The sequence below is a fragment of the Eulemur rufifrons genome, chromosome 8 (genome assembly GCF_041146395.1).
Source record: "Eulemur rufifrons isolate Redbay chromosome 8, OSU_ERuf_1, whole genome shotgun sequence".
Lineage (NCBI taxonomy): Eukaryota > Metazoa > Chordata > Mammalia > Primates > Lemuridae > Eulemur > Eulemur rufifrons.
Genome location: NC_090990.1, coordinates 108,868,392 through 108,889,341, shown reverse-complemented (window position 1 = coordinate 108,889,341; position 20,950 = coordinate 108,868,392). Strand labels below are relative to the sequence as shown.

The 20,950-nt window shown below is 44.1% G+C and overlaps 1 protein-coding gene across 1 annotated transcript in view; it reads right to left on the bottom strand.

The window, feature by feature from the left end:
* The window catches only part of VTCN1 (V-set domain containing T cell activation inhibitor 1), a 49,466-nt gene extending 28,720 nt beyond the window's left edge, over window positions 1-20,746 (bottom strand). The window contains exon 1 of the mRNA XM_069478910.1: window positions 20,715-20,746. Coding sequence (XP_069335011.1) covers window positions 20,715-20,746 — 32 coding nt within the window. The remainder of the gene's footprint in view (window positions 1-20,714) is intronic.
* Between the last annotated feature and the right edge of the window lie 204 nt (window positions 20,747-20,950).

Sequence of the window (20,950 nt, the reverse complement as noted above, 5' to 3'; positions counted from 1 at the left end):
TTCCAAAACATGAATCCAGATTGGTAAGAGAGTGCTGAACACACTGTGTGTTCCGGTGACCAAAGACTTTTGTCTTAAGTGCCATGCAGAATGTCAGAAGCAAAGCTAGGGGCCATACAAGCTGGGGACTCACAAGCTAGGCCCCCCCCTACCTCCTCATCACCAAAAGGCCTGACCTTGCTTGGTCTTGGCTCTGGGTGAAGAAAAATAAATCCTCAAAATTGTGTAGGTTTGAGGCCTGAATTCACAACACTTCCAGTCCCAAAGAACCTTAAACCAAGAATTAACTTGAAAGGGCTCCTAGTTGGTACAGTCCCGATGCTTAATAGAAACAAAACTATTTTCTGAAGAAATGCATCCTTGACCCAGGCCTCAAAGAATTTTAATGGATAAAATTCCCCCAAATATGAGTTTATAATAAAAAATCACACAGTACACAAGGAAAAAGCTACCATGAGCAGGAGCTGATAGAAACGAGGGGCAGATTGGGAAATGAAAAGACTTCAGATGTTGAAACCATTAGACACAGAATATAAAATAAGCCTTTTCAATATGTTAGAATAAATGAATGAGGGAATGGAAAGCCTCAAAAAAAAGTACAAGAGACTAAAAACACTGACCAGATGGATTTGAAGAAGAACCAATCAGAACATCTAGAAATGAAAAATAAATATAATTGAAATTAAAACCTCACTGGACAGGTTAAGCAGTCAATCGGATACAATTAGAGGGAGAATTAGGTGAGCAGAGGTAAGAGCTGAAGAAACCACACATGAGGCAGGATAGAGAAACGGAGCTTGGAAATGTGAGAGAGGGTAAGGCACATGAACACCAAAAATGAGAAAATTTAATTTCCATCTACTCAGAGGTCCAGAAAGAAAGGATAGAAAATGAAAGAGAAGCAATTTTCAAAGAGAAACAGACTGAGTATATCCCAGTATTTCTGAACAATCACACTCTTCAGATTCAGGAAACTCAATGACTCTTAAGTAGGATAAATAAAAAGAAAACTGTAATAAGACACTTCACAGTGAAGTTGAAGAAGAACAAAGACCAAAAAGATATTAAAAGCAGTAAGAGAATAGACAGAGTACCTAAAAAGAAATGACAATTAGACTAATAGCTTACTTTCCAAAGTAATGAGAGAAGCCAGAAAAATGATGGAATTATACCTTCAAAATGCTGAGAGAAAAGGAAATGGGAGATGTGAAGTGTATCTATAATATCTCACAGGTATTACAGACTCTAATAGGACATGTGAAGAATATGTGCTGGCCATTAATTAAGGCTTTATGTCCATTACAGAGACTACTAGATGCCACCATAAAAGCAAGATTGATACCTTCACCAAATGATAGAATCAGCCTTGATGGCCATCCAAAGAATCAGTGTCAGGCACATTGAATAAGTTGGAGAAACAAGTCACAGACAAAGCTTTTCTGTCTAGGGGTCCAGGCTATCAAGAACTTCAAGAGATGGACCAAAGCAAGCATCTCCTGGGCCATCCTAGAGTCCCCTGAAGCCCTGGCAGCACTGGGCTGCCTGCTGGGCACAGTAAGCTTGTCTTTCCAGCGCTACCCAAGCAGGGGTGGTAACCTGTCCCTCTCACCAACACCAACACACTCACAAAAGGGGGACAGGGATAAAAGTTAACATTCAATGAACTTACCTAGAAATTTATAAGCAGGAAAACTGGAAGGAAGTTGGTTTTCTTTTTTTCTGTTTTATTGTAGCTTATATGCACATTATTTGTTTTATAGTTCAGTATTCTTTATACTTTGAGTTACATGCTGGTTGGTGGGGCCATTGATGGGCATTCCTACCATCATTTTAATACTTAGGGCATATTTCTGAGCTTGAGGGGAAAGTATTTAAGGTCCAGGGAGGGAACTACCTTTGTCACTTGGAGCCTTTCTTCACGATGTATCACGTAGCATCTATAGGATAGTGCCTGGCAGGTAGCAGATGCACTAGAAATGTCGATTCCCTTTCCTGCTACCAAGGGGCCAAGGCCCACAGCAAGAACCCGGGTGACCGTGGATTCAAAGTATATTGTATTTCAAGGCAAAGGGGTGGAGGGTAGAGTTTAGGGAGGAAGGTGTCCTCCAGAGACACTTGGAGGCAGATTCTGTTAGGAACCGAGATGCCTGCTAGGCCTGGAAGCAATGCCAAACCCATTTTCCTTTGGCTCTAGAAACTGACTCTGCCTCTCACTAACCCAGAGATGAGAAAAGGAACCAGTGCTGGTTCTTTTAATGCTGTCACAGCTAAGTCAAATCTTGACCAAAATTTAAGAAGTTGGGATAAGAAACTAGCTCTGTTAGTTTTATATTTAAGAATATTTCTTAGTTTCTTCTCCCTTTCAGGCATATTGTACTGAAACCATAGACAGAAACAATTTTTCATATTTCAGTCAAATACAACAGTTCTGGTGTCACTGGAGCTGAAAACCCCAGGAAGGACCAGCAGGGTTGTGGCAGCGTAGACTGGGGCCCCGGGAGGAAAGAGCCAGGACTAACCAGAATGTTAGTGCTTTTCCATCCCAGCAATTTTCCTCCTACCTCATGGAAACCAACCACATTGTACCAGAGGAAGTTTCCAGGGGCTGCCAGCAGAATCAGAATCTAGCTAGGTTAGGGATGTCCTGGTCCTTGCCAAGGGGGCATTTCTTGCAGGAAATTCTGCTTCGTTGCTGTGAAATGTGGTCCCCAGGTATGGGAGCTATCTTTTTCAAAAACTGGAAATGTGGTTCAACAGCAGTCATGAGTGTTACTTCCAGATGCGAGAGGTCTGAAAGACATAGTTTGGATTCACAACTATTTGAATTTTTGGAGTGTTTCAATGGCTTGGAGAGACAGTAGGTAAAATAACTAAAATTAGAACAGTCCTATTAAATCTGAGGCACATAGCTATGGTATGGATGGACCCTTCAGGAGGCATTATTTTCGTAGTGTGTAAAGTGGATCGATCGTACCTACTTAGAAAGCCAAATGAAACGTCCCCAGGCTTTGGGGGCTCAGCAGCATGGACTCAGTCAAGGCCCTAACTGGTCACAGCTGCCTCCTCCCCTGCCTCAGTAGTATGAGGGGCATCAGCTCATTCTTAGGCTTTTTTAGTATTTTCTTTGCAATTTTATGATGCCATGTTTTATGTTAGGATTGAAGGCTGGGAAAGAGAAATGAACTATTTATTGCAAAGGAAAATAAAGAATTGGATGGGAGCCAGAATGCAGGGAATGAGAAGGTAGGTGTAGTGGATGGGCCCCCTATTCTCCCACCCCGCTTCAAGTTCAGACGTCCTCTGTACAATCACACATGCCGTGAAGCCGTGGGCACCGCAGGGAGACATTACCCAGGCCTCTGAACTGGGCCTGTTCTAGAATTCCTGAGGGCAGATTCAGAGAGGATTACTATTTTTACATTTGGCTGCTAAGATTTCTGGGCCTCTTTTCAAACCCTTAAAAAAGAATATTTTTCCTCTTCTCTTTAACCAATTAAACAATATTGCCAAGAACCTATCATTTAATTGTTCCTTCAGGGACTTGAGTAACTGGGTGACACATCAGTAGCACTTGTTCTGAAGCGTGAAGCTTCCAACGACATACACATCCTTTCAGCTCAGTTGTAAGCCACACAGACTCCTCATTCTTTAGTGTATGGCCTTGCCTCTAGATAATTTTTGAGGGAAACTCCTGGCAATGTGTGTCAGAAACTGTCTCTGTGTCCTCATTGTACCTGGACCATTTTTCCATCATGAACTTTTACATTGTATTGAAATTATCTGGTTACACATTTGTGTCTTCTTTAGTCTCCTCTAAATTTCTCAAGAACAGGGATTATATCTTTTCATTTTTGTGTAACAGGATGTTAAATTTAAAGTTTCAACTGAGGTTCCAAGGTACAGTAGAGGCTGCATACCAAAGTGAGGTACCACATCACTATGCAGAGTTCAAAAAGGGAATCTTTGACAATCATTTCTATAATTCTTACCCACCTCACTCACTTTGACAATGATTTCCATAATTCTTAACCACCTCACTCAGACAAAGAATATAAAAAGGGCCCAGAGTAGGAGGAGAAAATTTTTGAAGATATTTCCTTGAAGCAAAATTTTTTTCTGTGCTATGAGAACATATTCCTCCCCCTCCCCAAAACACAAATACAAAGCTTAACTTAAAGAGCTTGTTATATGCTCCTGTTGGGGGAAGGTGGGGGACACCATGGATCCGAATCTGTATCATACTTGAGAAATTCAGTGTGGTCTAGAACAGATCAGAGATAGAGACAGAGACAGAGTGAGAGAGAGACAGAGAGACAGAGAAACAGAGAAAGCTGCATTTGGGAAGTCACTACTTTTTTATAAGGCAAGAATGTGTGTGTTTCCAGCAGGGCAGATATCCTAGAGCCATGCTGAGTCCTCACCAATAGGAATACCTGGGTGAAGTGGAATTTTGGAAAACCAGGGGCTGAAGCCATAGCAGGCAGTTGAAGGAGAAGCCAAGTTTTCATTAGTGGCTTCAGAAATTTCATCCTGTATTTCCCTACTGAATGCACTTTAAAAGATCAGCGGGAAATAAAAATAAATTTTCGTTTTGATTATAACTACTGGTCATGCTGAATCAATTTATTAGTCACATTTATTTCACTAAGTGTCAGACATTGTGCCTGACTCATCCTAGGCATTTGATAAATGCTTAACTGAGCTGACCTGATTTTGGAGCACATTCTTCTTCTACTGTATCAAAATATGTCCATGAGACAGCCCAACTGAATGGCAATCCATATTTTTATCTCCGGGTTATGGTTCCTTAAATTACAATTTGGGGCAGGTTTTGTGTGAAGTAAAATTAACAACTAAATATAAGTACACATTTAGATATCGGCTCTTAATGATCATACATATGTAGAAATTAGTTTTCTACCTCATGAGACGTGATCCTATATCATAACCCATATAGGATCCAGATGCCTTGTGGTCCAGTTTTTGATAATGTCATAGTAAAAGAAATATCAGTCCAGCAGAAAAGTTTAAGTGAAACCAATAAATATCTAGAAAAATATCAAAGGCAGTACATGGATAATGCACAGCAAAACTTTAAAAAAAAAAAAAATCCTTTTCCCTAACTTCTACCCTTCTTACTAACTCTCCAAACTTTTCCTTTCCTGGAATTTCCCCAAAAATCTCTCTGTAATCCACTCCTTAGTCTTTTCTCCCTCTTCACCTCTCCTGCTGCTTATTTTCTTCTCTCTCACGAGCAGATCCACTCTTCTCTGTCCTTTCTTTCATACCTTTTACAGTCTTCTCTGCATGGTTCAATACAATGAACTCATAATTATGAGATGGAGAATGGAGAGACTTAGCAGAAAATTTCAAGATTTTCATGAGATGTTGGGTAGAAAAAGAAGGGGCTGTGAATATTTAATTGTTTTTCCCTGTCATGCCATAAAAGGGAGACTCAGCAAAAGGAAGTTTCAGGAGTGAGACAAATAGATGACCTCTGTTTTATCAGCTCTGAGACTCTACAGAGGTGACCCTTCTCTACCCTGAAATAACTCTCATCTTTAGCTTGATAATAAATTTCTAAAATAAGAAATTTATTCCTTTGGTCTTGTTCCCAGTTGAAGTATTTAGTATATATATATTTTAATCTCATTAGTCATTGATACCTGGGGAAATGAGTGTATTAGTTACTTTACTGAGACAACCCAAGTGCCCATCAAAACATGAGTGGATTAATAAAATGTGGTATATGTATACCATAGAATACTACTAACTACAAAAAACAATGGTGAACTAGCACCTCTTATATTATCCTGGATAGAGTTTGAGCCCATTGTTCGAAATAAGGTATCACAAGAATGGAAAAACGAGCACCACATGTACTTGCCATCTAATTGGTACTAACTGATCAACACTAGGGTGCTCACATGGAAGTAATATTCATTGGGTGCTGGTCAGGTGGGAGTGGGTTGGTGGGGGTGGGTAAAGTCACAACTAATGGATGCGGTGTGCACTGTATGAGGGAAGGGCAAGCTTGTAGCCCTGGCTTGGGTGAGGCAAAGGCATTATATGTAACCAAAATGTTTGTACTCCCATAGTATTCTGAAATTAAAAAAAATCAGTAAGTGGAAAGTAATTTCTAAAATAATATATACAGTATTATACTACTTATTAACTACATAGATACACATAAAAAACACTAGGACATATTAATTATCTTTTTTTAGTTTTAGTTGTATTCAAAAGCTTTCAAAATTTTAGTCTTATCCTATAGCTTTGGGGGAACTCTTTAAGGAAAAAAAAGCCCTTCTGGTTCCTCAAAAGAGCCAGGATCTTGACTGCTTTTTAATATTAATGGTCATTATCTTTGGGTTAGGAATGATATAGATTTTTTTTCTTCATGCTTTTCTGTATTTTCCAAATTTTCCATACTAATCCAATATTACTCTTCTTAAACAAACAAGGAAAAATACATTTTAAAAAACCCAAAAGTACTGCTTTCTTTTTCTTCAGAGTTTGACCTAACTCTCTTTTAGACAATGGGCAAACAAGCATCTCTCAGTTTGATGCTCCCACAAAGCTGTTAATTTAGAATAGTTTCCTGGGTCAATGGTTTGCATTTCCAGTAGAGTTCTCATAGAAAGAGCCAGTACCCAAGTGAATATGTGCCAGAAATTATAGGCAACTTGATTTTATTCATTTAAGTGAGCAAACATGTTCTTCATAACTCAATACACTGCTCACAAGCTGCCCCAGGCAATGATTAGAGAGAGCCTCAGTTCCAGAGAGCCCAATGAGCAGCACCTGGAGCCCCTAGACTTTTCAGATATACTGAACACTTTCTTCACAGTTTGATACCTTTGGGGAATGCTAATGAAAGCCACCATCTTGCAACTCTCTTCTTTACAACTGTATTTGCCTTAGGAGTAAACTGTGAAACTAGCAGGATCCTCTACACAAATTAAATAGATTCTCTTGTAGGTCCCATACTTTCTGCCTCGGAAAATCAGCATTTGCATTCAGACAACACGTTTATTAAGATAAGTAGACTATGTTGGGGTATTAGTGAAACTGTAAGTGCTTATTTGCTAAGTCTATAAAAGTCAAGCATTTCATTGATCTATTAATTTGTCTATTAGAAAATATCAACCTCGAAATATGAGAAAATATAGCCAGACTTTTCTTTTTTTCAGTTTTAGTTGTATTCAAAAGCTTTCAACGTTTTAGTCTTATTCTACAGTTTAAGCACAGAAGTTTTGGGGGAACTCTTTAAGGAAAAAATCCTCTGGCTCCTCACAGCTTTGTAATATCAAAACGCCCTCTTTCTCATACTGATATTCCTCTCCACTAACACTTTAGAGTTTTACTTCCCAAGGCTTTTAAAGAAAGGCAGTGGAACATGGCATTTTGGGTTTTGGCATTGAGATTCCTGGGAAGCCAGTTTCCTGAGCTCTTGACAAAGCGTAGCTACCAAGCCCTTGGACCTAAGGTAATTTGCCTCATAAGAGCCACCTTGTCACCAGCCCAGGCAACCCCCTTCCCCGGCTACTCTAAACAATCTTTACATTGAAAATAAAACAATTTTTTTTTCTAAACTAGAAAAGGATATAGATTTTGAAGGCAGATGGACTTGGATTTCATTTTCAGTTCCTTTTGCATATATTATATTAAACTATTGTGATGATGCATAGCAGTGAAATTGATGATTCCTGGGAGAAAATGGTCAGTAAGGGGCCCTGTGGGCTTAGCAGAGTCCTGCCATGAGCTAGTGGCCTCCTGACCTCATCTCCCTTTGCTCATTTGATATTGTTCTCAAAAGTGATTTGATTTCACCTGCTGGTGTCACATACCTCCTGATCACCCTCTTAAACATCCTCCTTCACTTTCTCACACAGTCCTAAATCTCAATTTACTCAACTGCAAAATCAGGAGGATGAAACCCACCTTACTCTGCTGTTGAGAAGATCAAATCTGGTTCATGCTGATCTCTCCAGCTACTACTTGTGGTCCCTGCCCTGCTTTCGTCTTTCTCCTCCCACTCCCACCCCACCTCATAGGCCTTTCCCTTTGCCTGGATGTTCTTCCCGCTTCTCCTTGCTTGGCTAATTCCTACTCAGATTAGAAGCCACCTGCCCCAGAAAGTCTCTCTAACCATACCCTACCACCATCGCCACCACCAAGACTGGATTAGAAGTGATTCCAAAGCATTCTGAACCTGGCCTGTGGTGGCACTTAGCATACTGTATTGTGACTGTGTGTTTGTCTGTCTCCCCTTCTAGTCTGTCCTGTAAATGACGGCAGGCCCTATGCCTCGTTCATGTCACCCTAGGATCTATGGTGCCAGGTACATGGTACATGTTCAATCAATATTTAGCAAATATATAAGTAAATAATATATGCAACATTCCTAGAAGATGCTCAATAAAGATTTGTTAAATAAATTGATAGCGTATGCATAACTCCTAGAAGAGTGCCGGCACCCCGGACGAGCTCAACGTTGGAGGGTGTGATCATGAGGTTGTGAGACTGTGAGGCAACCCCGTAAGAAGGCTGACTCCAGAAGTGACATAAATTCTTGGCCAGAAGATCCAAAACATGAAGCTACATCCTGATATACACAAACTCTCTGGAGGCGGAACTCAGAGAAATGAGCAGTGGGGAATGTTTGATTATTGCTTTTAAGACTTCTGCCTATTTTAAAGCCCAAAGCGTATGGGTTTTGGATTTTATTTTTTATTTATTTTTATTTTTTTGTTATCTTATTCCAGTGGGTAAGGCAGTTGCCAATTAAAGATGTAGATGTGCCTGTTAATGTAAGAGAACTATGTGTTCCACCAATGTCATTGCCATGATCATCTTTGGCACTTTATCACCTTTGATCTTCTGGACGGTTCTAGAGGTTCATTTATTATCCTTACTTGACAAATGGAAAAACAGAGGCTCAGAGAAATTGACTCACATAGGATCACACACAATAAATTTGGAAAGGGATGTCAAATCAGGCCCCACTGATTACAAATCTCATCCTCTTCCCATCCTCATCCCACCTGAAAAGACGTAAAAATGTCCACGCCCCTCCCTTCTTCATTGCTCTCAGAGCACTCAGGGTATATTACGAAGATTATTTGACTTTTACAGATAGCGGACAAATGAGATGTGAGGGTGTGAAAAATGACATGGCCTGTTCAAAGTTTACCAGTATTTGCTCTTTCAGTGAGCCTAAGTCAAGGACTTTATTTCCATTTACATCAGGAGAAATCACAAGCCTTATTCTCACCCTTCCTGGTAACACGTGCTTGTACAATGCCTCTGAGAGTCCAAGAATTTCTTTTACAGGCACACTCACTTTGGGCAGTGCCTTCCCCCCCTGCAGGGGCCTAAAACTGTCAGGGCCCCATTTAATGTCACTTCAACCTCACCCAGCTACAACTTACCACTTCTATGAAATTAACTCTGTGCTCTCACTGGGAAGCCACACCCTACCTTTCAACTCTCACCTTCCACTTTCCGGAAGTGTCACAGTAATTCCTACCCATACCTAACAACTGCTCGATGACCAGATCCCCAGAGTGGTGTCCAAATGCCTCCTCACTCCCCAGAGCTGGTCATACTAACGACCCTTAGGTAGCAAGTGAACAACAGACATCCCTGTTAAAGGCTCTCTCATGAAAAAAATTCCAGATTGTAGGCCAGTGAAGTGAAAAAAGAAAAAAAAAAAAGAAGTGGATGCACTGGGGATGTAGTCCTGGCCAAGCCACTGTCCTGCTGCACTCTGGATCTACCCCTACCCAACACTTCCATTCCCTGTCTTGGACATTTGGCTCCAGAGGCTGCAGAAACATCAGCTCACATTCTGGCTCTGTGCCTCCAGTGTCCACCTTCTCTACAGAGGCCCGGCAACGAGTGCTGCATCTCTCCCTGCATCCAGATGGGCTTAGCTCACCTCGTGGTTGTAAGCAAATTAAATGAACACCCATAAACTGACAGGATAATGACACCCTGAAAAGACAAACTAATTAATAATGATAACAATGCGAGGGCAGTCAAAATAATACCTGTGGTTATTTAGTATATGTTGAGAAATAGGAGGTGAGCCATTAGTGCCTCCTCATGATCTTCCCTACACTTTTATGAGAGAGGAAAGAGCATCGGTTAGTTATGAAAATGCCAATTTGGGACAAGGTTAATCAAGGAAGAATTACTGGAGAAGGGGAAGGTCTGAAAAACATAATGACTTTGGAGATGAATGCTGGACGGGCATTCCTGGGCATCTGCTTGGCCAGCGTCTGTGTCCAGTCTGAACGGTGGATACAGGCCTGATGCTGCTGCCGGGCTCCCACGTTAAAGTGCTTTTTCCTACTCAGGGCTTCTGTTCTTTTGTAATTACCCCAGCTCTTAGTTTCCCAAAGATGTCCTAATGCGTATTAATAACCATTATATTTAAAGGATTACATTCTCATAGCACTAGGTCAATTATAATAAATGAGATTTCTTTAACTATATAGGATTTTTTCAAAGCCTTTAATATGCTAATATCCATAGTGAATGTCCCAGAGGAATATATATTAGGTTGAACCATTTGAAATTACCATTTGTATAGGTCAACAACAATTGAGCATTGGCAATTTCATCTGGTCCAACCTAATATTATCCAGCACTTCCAAATTTGTGTGACTACAGAACTCCTCTGGGGAAAACTTGGTTGCAGTATCAGTGTCTCAGGACTCACTTTGGGAACCACTGTCTTAGTTAAATACAAAGCCTGTTAAGTGCTTGAGTCATGCGTGTTGCTTGGACTCGATGCCCAGATTGAACTGGATGATGGGTTAAGCAGAATGGAAGGACCTCCAACAGGCAGATGGGGGAATTTCTCCAGGCCTTGGGGCTGGGTTACCCCACCTGACAAAAGGGCCAAAATGCACATCCCTATATACAATTATAGCTATTACAGTATTAAGAAGTAGGATTCTTTTAACTGTAAAGTTGCTTTAAAATTTAGTTTTAATACATGAAATTTCAATGGAAAAAGCAGTGTATAAATGAGCACACACTATATTAATGATTATGTAAAAATTATTTGCAATTGGGCTTGAAAAGGGGAAACACCAAAAAAGAAAGTAGCCATTTACAAGGGTAGAACTATGGATGACTTTTGGTTTCTCACACACACACACACACACACACACACATCCTCCCAGTTACTCATTACAGTTTGAGTCTATACCAGAATGTCATCTGAGAACATCCCAGTGCACACCTTCCCATTCTTTCCAGGAGGGAGGGTAGTGTCAAGGAGAAAATGACCTCCAGCCAGGGCTTTGCTATTAATAAATTATGTCCCTCTGGCCTCCTCACTGAGCTGGAGGGAGTCAAAGACCTAAGGGACAGGTAAAGCATTACCCTTTGAAGAGCCGCCCTGCCTCCTCACCCAGGGGAAGCTCATCTACATAGATGCCCAAACCCACAGGCATTCCTAGGCCCAATGGCTCCTTTCTAAAGTTTGTGTTCAAGTTGGTTATTTGAAGCTTGGAATAGGCTCCTATTGCAACGCTATTTATAAATGATGATTACCTTTCTCAGCAGGCCTCAAACCTGTTGAAGTCCAATGTTCCAAAAATATTGTACATTTATGATAGGGAAGGAAAATAGTAGAAAACATTCCTATCATAAACAATTACAATTACAGTATGAATGCACTTTTGTGGGCTAACTTGGGCCTCTAGCTCCCATTTATAAAGCTGTATCCATGGGAAAATGCCTTCCTACTCTGGCTTAGGATACTGTCCCAACAGCCCCTCAATAGCCTGCTGGTGGAGGGTGAGGTTGTCATTGTCCAAGAGAACTCCTCTGTCCAGGCCTTCAGGCAAAGCCTGGCCTACAGGAGACCCTCCCAGTGCAGCAGCATCACAGAGCGGCTGATCAGAAAGGCAGGGTAACTGAGGAGCATCCCTCCCTCCCCAGGGCTTGCTGGGGAATCCCTCTGTGTAAGGGATATTCTGGAGTCCTGATCTCCCCTGTTTTCCCACCGCTATCCCACTCCCAAATGCAGCCTTGTTCCTGGGCTCCAGCCCAGCAGCGATTTGCAAGCCCAGCCCCAACATTCCTTGCATACTGTCCTTCTGAAGGAGCTGGCATGAGTAAGTTCCCAAGAGACAGAGCTCCTCCACAGGGAAGCACCCACAGAGCTGGCCCCAAGGCAAAGGTAACCACAGCAGAGGGCTTGAAAACTTGGCTGGCTTCTGCTAAACTGCCACGATCCTGTATTAAGGTCATTAGGCAAAGATCCCCTGACCTAAGGCCATTAGAATAACGCCATGACTTTCCCATCAAGCCTGGCTTCTTCTCTCTTAGCTGCAAAGAGAACCCCCAAGACTTGGTCTCTCTTTAAAAAGCACAAAAGAAGGAGGCTTGTTCTCTGGACAGGTAGAAGCTGAAATCAAAGATCAGCTTCTTGCCTGGAGCAACTCCTTGACTAATTCTATCCTGCTTCAGGGCTTTCTGCCAAGACCCGTCTGGAAACGCCAAGTGTTAAGGGCGTATGGCTGGGGCTCCTCTGGATTCTAAAAGAAGTTCCCTCCCACGCAGCACTTGCTATTACATGACTTACCCTATTATGCTTCATGGGACTTTATGAAGCTTATGCCAGCTGCTTTAAAGGACAATTGTCCCTATGCTGTTATATTCTGTTCTTGGACCCTGAGGTCTTTTGGCAAACAGTAGAGTCAATCATCAAATATAGGGAGTGAATAAAAGGATATGTCCTCGTATCAGAGGCAGGTCTCCTGTCTGCAGAGCCTGGTGGGGCAGCAAAGGAGGAAAGTTGCTACAATCAGACCAGATATAGAGAAGCGAAGCCAACTCCAAGGGACTAGACCAGTGTACAGGATGAGGGGGAGAAGCAGCAAATCAGAAGAGGGTAGTGTCATGGAAACCAAGAGAAGAAAGTGTTTCAAGAAGGAGGTAGCAGGGACATCTGTGTTGAATGCTGTTGTGAAGACAAGTAAGATAAGAACAGAGAAGTAAACATTGAATTTGGCAATGTGGAGGTGATGAGAGGCATTGATGAGCAATATCTTGGTATAGTGGGAACAAAATCCAACTAGAGTAAATGGGAGGAGAGAATAATAATAGCAGAATATGTGGTTTACAACAAGCGTCTGCTAAGTGCATTATATGTCTTAGCTCACATAATTCTCACAACAATTTTATGATGTAGATTCTAATATTATTCCCAGATTACAGATGAGGAATCAGGCACAGAGAGAGTAAATAATTTGGCCAAGGCCACACAGATAGAAAGTGGCTGAGCTGGGATAGGATGGATGCCGGCAGCTTGGCTCCAATCTGGGCTGGGAAGCACCACATCACACTCCCTCTACGACGCTGGGAGACTAACAGGATCACGAACTCTAGACAACACTTGCAGCAAGTTTGCTGAGAAGAGGGAAAGAGAGACGGGGTGGGTAGCTGGACAGGTTGTGAGCCTGAGAGAGGATTTTTCTTTTAAGATAGAAGACACACAAGTTGCATGCTGACTGGGATAATAGATGTGTGGAGGAGAGATTTATGATGCCAGTGGGAGGAAGTGCTCATGACTTGGGAGATGAGATGGCTGCAGGGCACAGAGGGGTTGACCTTTGGTAGGCGCTGGGCAAATCCTCTGGTACCAGGAGGGGAGGGGAGGAAAAGGGCAGTGTGGTAGTTTTGAAAGTGAAAAGATGAAGCAATACCTGTCTGCTGGCTTCTATCTTCTCAGTGAGGGATGAGGCAAGATAATCATCTGAGACTGGGGTGGGGAGAAGGGATGGGGGTTGCATGAGATTGAGGAGAGAAGAGAGGTGTGAAATGGCTATCCTGGGGGTGGAGGTGCCAAGAAAACACAATGAGGAGGCAAGATAGGGAGCTAAAAGAGACAATTCAATACCCTTAAATTTTATGGATGCTCTCTTTGTCTCTCGAATCTTTCATGGTTTTTATTCTATGAAATTTTTCATTATAAATCTGCAGAAAAAGAAGGGAGAAACTGTCTGCTGTTTCCCATTACTGCTGCACTGGCAGTCAGAGGAACACATTTGGAAGTGATGTGATAGTAAATCTGAAGCATTCCAGGCAGATGGTTTGGGATTGTGGAAGAGAAATATAACCTGGGTTTCTTACTGTAGAAACTTCATGGTTTTTCCTTTGTTTTCATCAAGACCCATCTGTTGCTCTTTAGCACATTTCTTAAAGAGAAATGTGGAATGATAAATGATCACAGGTGAGATTTATATCTACCTGAATTAAATCCTTGCACATGTCCTGAGGAAACGAGGAGCCCAGAGGGACAGAGCTCCTTGAAATTGAGCACAGCTCAGGATCACCTGGAGGCCTTGTTGAACCAGATTACTGGGCCCCAGCCCCAGAGGTTCTGATTTAGTGGGTCTGGGTGGGGTGCATGAGAATTTGCATTTCTGACAGTTTCCAGGTGAAGCTGAGGCTGCTGGTCGGGAGACCACACTTTGAGTACCGAGCTGGGACAGGGGGAGGCCTCAGGGTCCGTCCAGTTCACCTCATTAGGTGGCAGAGAGTTTTCCCACAGTTCACAGAACAAGGTCTAGAAAGAAGATATCTCTTGTCTACTGGCATCCCAGAAGATTCTGGACACAAAGTTTCCTTAAACCCAGCTGCTATTCTGGGACTTGTCATTCCTCTCCCTCCCCGCAAGTCATTTTGTTATTCTGTAAAAACATTGGAGGGAATAATTTATATGAGTAATTAACACATAAAGTGCTAACTATATAGGAGCCGATGCTCTGAGCTCTTTACATGTATTAACTCATTTCATCTTCACAACAGCCCTATGAGCTAGGTACTGGTATTAACACCCAATTTACTGATGAGAAAATGAAGACACAGAGAGGTTAAGTAACTTCCTTGGGGTCACTCAGCTAGGAAGTGGAGAGCTGGAACACATGCACAGACTAACTTCAATCCCCATATTATTTCCACTTGTTCCTATGTCAAAGTTAAACATGGATGAAGCTTTGGTCTCTCAGCTTTGGGGATCCTTGATGCTTGAGTAAAATGTGGTCTGCTGGGGTTTAACAGTTTTTAACTAGGGTCCCTGGGCAATGTAAGATCATCAACAAGCTCTGTTCTGTTCCTTAACCGCACGACCCTCGGGCAAGCTGCATACTTTACTTTGAATATTCCACCAATAAAATGATGGGTGTACTGATTTTTTGAATTTTTATAGTTCTGAAAGCATACAATTCTTACTGGGCTTCACCCTCCTCTTACTCCTGCACTCATTCATCTAGAGCAGCTGCCTAAAACAGCATAGACCAACCACCATGGGCTCCAGAATTCTGGGGACAGCTAAGAACTCCTCTGCTGCGGCAGTCACTGGTCACTGAGGAAGTGAGTTTTTGCCAATAACGAGAGGTTCTGTTTTAAGTGGCAGGAGCATAACAGAGCTGATGAGAAAGGTAATTTTCTAATAAAAGTCAGTGTAGGGGACTAGGTAGTAACTTCTTGGTTCCTGCCATTGGCTGACTGGGAGACACTGAGCAAGTTATCTTGCCTCAACATTTGCATCTAGGAAATGGAGATAACTGGGAATGTGAGACAGTTTAGCTAATTAGCCACTACCAAGTGCTTGGTCATAGTTGCATAGCTCCAACTGCCCCTTGAGGCTGTTGTTCTTGGTGTCAGCGGTGCCTCATCAGAGATGTAGACATTGAGCTGGTCCACACTAGGACCTCCCAGACTCACCTCGCCCACCTTGAAGGTCCTCACCACTACCTTTTAATGCTTGATACTGACAGAGGTAGACATTTAATAAGGAGTCTAAACCCTAGCATCCTCAGGTTTAGAGAAGGATGTGTCTCAGACTCATGACAACAAAAGGTGGGGTGGACTTAATTTTTTTTCAAAACAAGCATCTGGAAAACCCTATGAATATTTTCCAGAGTTTTGGAAAAGTTAACTGCCATTAACAGAACCTAGGGGCAATTGATCCAATGTATCCCCTCACTAGAGGATCTATTTCAGAGACAGAAGAGCAGTGGAATTGCAGAATTGAAGTTAACAAATTTTTATGGAGAGCCAGCCACGTACTGGGCATTGCTGAGGGGGTTAAAAATAGTGACTATAGCAATAACTAACATTTATGGAGCTCTTAGAATGTGCCAGACACATAATCATCACATGTCATTCACACAGCCCTGGGAGTTAGGTACTGTTGTCATCCCCATGTTATAGACAGGGAGAGTGTTCACGGGGGCACAGGACTTGAACCCGGGCAGTCTGACCCCAGAGGCCAGAAGCACAGCTGGAGTGTTTGCTGCGTTGCCTCCCCACCACGATGAACAAGACCACGTCCAGACCCTGAGGACGCTAACCCCGGGGAGGGACACAGATGGGCACCAGGAACAGATATTCATCAACACAGCTGGCTGTGAACATAAAGGGGGCAATTAATGGCAACTAGAAAGATCCAGTAAGACTTCAAAGCGGAGGTGGCATTTGAGGCGACAGGAGTAGCATTGCAGCAGGTGGAGATAGGGAAGCAGCGTGCTCCCACAGTAATGTGCCCCTGACGGAACGCAGGTGCCACCTACATAAGTTTTTCTTCCAACGTACAATTTATCTCATTTTCCAGATTCTTGTTTTGTTCATAGGATGGATCTGAAGGCTCTAAAGACTAATATTTTACAGGCTCAGGGAGGCTGAAAAGTTGGGCCCATCTTTTCTTATCTCAATGGCATTTGAAGTGTCAACATGGCCTGGGCTGAGACCTCCTCAGTGTAGTCCCAGGTAAGATTTTCTCACCAGACAAGCTTTCAAAGTGTTGCTAAGCACTGTTTTCTGTGACCATCAAGGTCTGAGTTACCTGAGCCAGGCACCAGCTTGAAAACTTAGTGGAAATGGGAAACCAAAATTCCAAAGCAACCTCCCTGAGCCTCCTTCGTTCTAGTCTCCCTCATTTTCTGGTAGAAAGATTCCTGCTCCTTCTCCTACCCAATAGCTTCCTTCCTGTCACATGCCTTCATCAATCCTATTGTCCTGGTGATTTCAGATGAAACAGAGCAGAGTCTCATGGAACACTAGCCACAGTACTCCATGAAACTCTGCTCTGTTGACACCTATAAATCTCTACTCCGCCCTCTTCCTATCCTCTGGCTGTGGCCTCAACCCCTCTTCCTCTGCCCATCTGTGAATGTTGGTGTTCTTAGTGCTCCACTCTGGCCCCTGCTCCTTCCCCTCCATGCTCTCTCCTTAGAAGACACCCATGTGACCGTCCCCTGCCTGTGAGCTTTTGACACTCAAATTTATATCCCCAGCCCTGACCTTTTCCAGTCTTAGCCTCATGCCTTCTGCTGCCCTGTGAGCAGCTCCCTCTCAAGGTCCCAGGGGAATCTAAAGTTCAACACATTAACTAGCTCTCTTCTCTCTTCCCTCTCCCCCAAACCACTCTGCCCAATCCAGAAACATGGAAGTCCTTGCAGGCTCTGCCTTTGCCTTCTACCCTATTCTGCACCACCCTACCTGCTTATCAAATATCACTTCCAATCGCTTATCAAATATCACCAATTTTAAGTCCTGAATGTTTCCTAAATCCACTTTCCTCCTCTGGATCTCTACTGTCATTCTCTATTTCAGGTTCTTATCATTCTTCATACTCTGACTACAGCCGTTTCCCAACTGTTCTCCTTGCCTCTAGTCTTGCTGCCCATCTAAGGATGAAAACCAAGATCTCTGTTTGGGAGCCTTTACCGACCCATCACCAGCAACACATTCCTAGTTATGAGTCTGGTAAACAAGGCCTAGCATAGTCTGCTGTGATCTCTCAGCCTCATCTCTCAGCATTCCCTGCCTCAAACTTCACATCTCGATGATAATACAGGGTATCCAGCAGCTTTCCAACACATCGTGCTGGTTCATAAGTTTTATTTTATTTTTTTTTTGAGACAGAGTTTTGCTGTCACCCTGGCTACAGTGCAGTGGCATTATCATAGCTCACAGCAACCTCAAACTCCTGGCCTCAAGCAATCCTCCTGCCTCAGCCTCCCGAGTAGCTGGGATTACAGGCTTGTGCCACCATGCTTGGCTAATTTTTGTATGTTTTGTAGAAATGGGGTCTTGTTCTTGCTGAGGCTGGTCTCAAACTCCTGACCTCAAGTGATCCTCCCACCTTGGCCTCCCAGAGTACTAGGATTACAGGCATGAGCCACTGCACTTGGCCTATTGTATTGTATTGTATTGTACTCTATTCCTTCTACCTAGACTGCCCTTTTCACCCTTCTTCACTTGGATCATACCAACTCACTTTTTAAGATGCAGCCCAGCCATCACCTGGCTCAGGAAACCTTCCCAAATCCTTGGGTGAAGGCTTTGTGCTTATTGCATCCTATGCTTGCTGTCTCATGACTTATGAACGGCATGCTGGAATTATCTGTTTGGGAGTCTTTCTCCCCCACTAGGCTCTGACCTACAGCAGCTTAGTCACCTTTCCCCAGTATTGAGTGCAATATCCAGCACATAGTAAGTGCTCAGTTAATATTGTTGACTGGAATTCAACATCCTCAGAGCAAAGGTTTTCTACCCTGAGACTCCTAGCAGGCACTCGACAAATGTCCCTTGGGTGAATGGTGCTGCCAGGGTAGCCGTGATGGAAAGAGGGGAGGAGAGATCTGATCACAGCTCCTACATGTGCCAAGGAGGCCAGGCATGGCGGCAACTACACACCAGCATTCCATCCCTGAGCAGCATGCACTCTGAGGGCGAGGTCTTCAGGAGTTAAGCTCTCTGGTAATTATTTAGGAGAATAACCTGCTGGGTCTACAGAGGATGGCAGCCCCTCTCATGAGCTTTCCTACAATCCCTGGGTTGTGACCACCTCAATGAGAGGCATTTGTATGAATTAAGGAAATTATGGCAAAGGAAGAGGGTTTATTAGGGCCAAGAGTTCCCCCAGGTGGGCTCCACATGCATCCCTGGGACAAGCTTTCGAGATCCCGTTCCCCACTAAAGCTACCCGTTGGCCCTCTTCCTGGTGGCCTCTTTGCACAAAGGATCTGCTACCTTTGCGGCCGGTCACTGCCTTTGCAACTGCAGAGCATGAGTAGCTAAGGAGGCACGCTGGGGCCAACAAGAGGAGCCTCTGTTGATTCCAATGGGTCTCTAAAGGGTGGGGGCTCCGAAATTTGAACACCCACCTCCTGCTAATCCTCCAGCAAAACCAGTCAGGCTGGTTGTAGTGTATTATTAGAGAGCCCACATGTCCCTCCTTGGAACAACAGAGACACTTGTGCATGAGGAGTGTTTCACATCCTTGGGACCCAGGCTGGAGGAATGGGGTGGGGGTGGGGGAGCTGGGACGGGTGGGAGCAGGACAAGCATGACACCGCGAGAGAGCTTGCGGTTTCCCAGTGAGATGGAGCAGGTTTACAGTGGCCCTTGTGGCCCTGAGCAAATGACTGAACTTCTCTTCACAAGGTGGTGGTGCGGATTAAGGAGATGCTACTCTAAGGCACCTAGTGCAAAAAACACTAGCTCCTCTGACGCAGGCGCTTCTTAAGGACAATCTCTCAGGGCAGGAAAGTCTAGATGGAAGCCCCCACCACCGTTGCTTCTCCAGGCATCTGATGGAGCACAGTGTCCTGCCAGGCACAGGAAGGGGAGTGCTGCCCTTGTGGCCCGTGGAGCCCCCTACCCCTGCCACGTGACTGCTGCTTTCAGATGAACATGAGCGGGGGAGATGATGTTTGGTTTTGAGGAAAATACTTTTCTAGGTTGCCTCTGGGAAGTGATATTGTTCTCTCAGTCTCTACACAAACTTTTCACTGTTAATCTGAAGTTTCCTTTCCTCCTGCCTTCCCTCCATCCCTCCCTTCTTTTCTTCCTTTCATTGGAAAACATACATAGAAATTGGAGGATTGGCCCTTCTAATAACCTCTAGAACCACAAGTATCTGTCTTCCTAAACTCTGTCCTGAGCTGTGACTGACATTAAATCACCATCTATGTCAAGACAGCCCTTCACTTTCCATCTCTTTCCTTCCAGGAGGGTAACTGCTGTTCTGAGGAAAAATGAGGCAACTAGAATGTGGCTCAGTGAGAAAAGCAAAAGCCAGGAGAGGGGACTTGCTTCCTTCTTCCTCTCTGGGGGGTTAGGCAGCAGCAGCAAAGTCTCCTCTCCAAGGAGCTCCCAGGACGACGAGGAACCCCATCCTTGAGCTGGGGGGCAGGGAGGGGTGCTGGTGTGAATTGCTCAGCAGTACTGAGAAATCACACTCACATGGAAGAGTCAAAGCACGTTCACCTCCTTTGTCCTGGGGCTGTGTAGAGGGTCCCCTCATCGCAGTCATTGATTCCCTTCCATGCCACCCTGCTCAGTGCCTCCACAGTGCTCACAGCCTTGACATCTCCGGGGAGCTCCCAGCCTGGCCCACACTCCCCCCATTCCAAACTTCCCCTGGCAGGTGCCAGCTCTCCATGGCAGGCCACCGACCAAACCCCTCCCTAACCCTGAACAGGTACCCCGAGTGGCTGGGTGTGATGGTAAGACCAGTCCAGTTAGGCTGTTGTCTGACCAGGCTCCTGCCGGCTCAACGCTGGATCAGATAAGGGCACAGGTGGGGCCCTATGGGACAACCCAGGAGTGCTCAGCACCCCCAAAAGACCTCACCCCTGTTCCCTTCACCTGCACGGGCAGAGAGAAGAGTACGCTACCTCCAGAAGATGATCTGCCCCAGGGAAGCCATGGCGAGGGGGAGGCTCCTTCCCACGGCGTGGCTGGGTGCTGAGTGAGGAGCTGCTGCTGTCCTTCTGGGTGCTGTGACTCACCAGTGTGCTGGCCTTAAATAGTGCGCTCAGGCCGGGAGTGGTACGTGCACTGGGTACGGCTGAGGTATGAGGAAACGGCACAGCCAGCCAGGCAGAATTCCCTGCAGGCGCAGGGGCTGCCT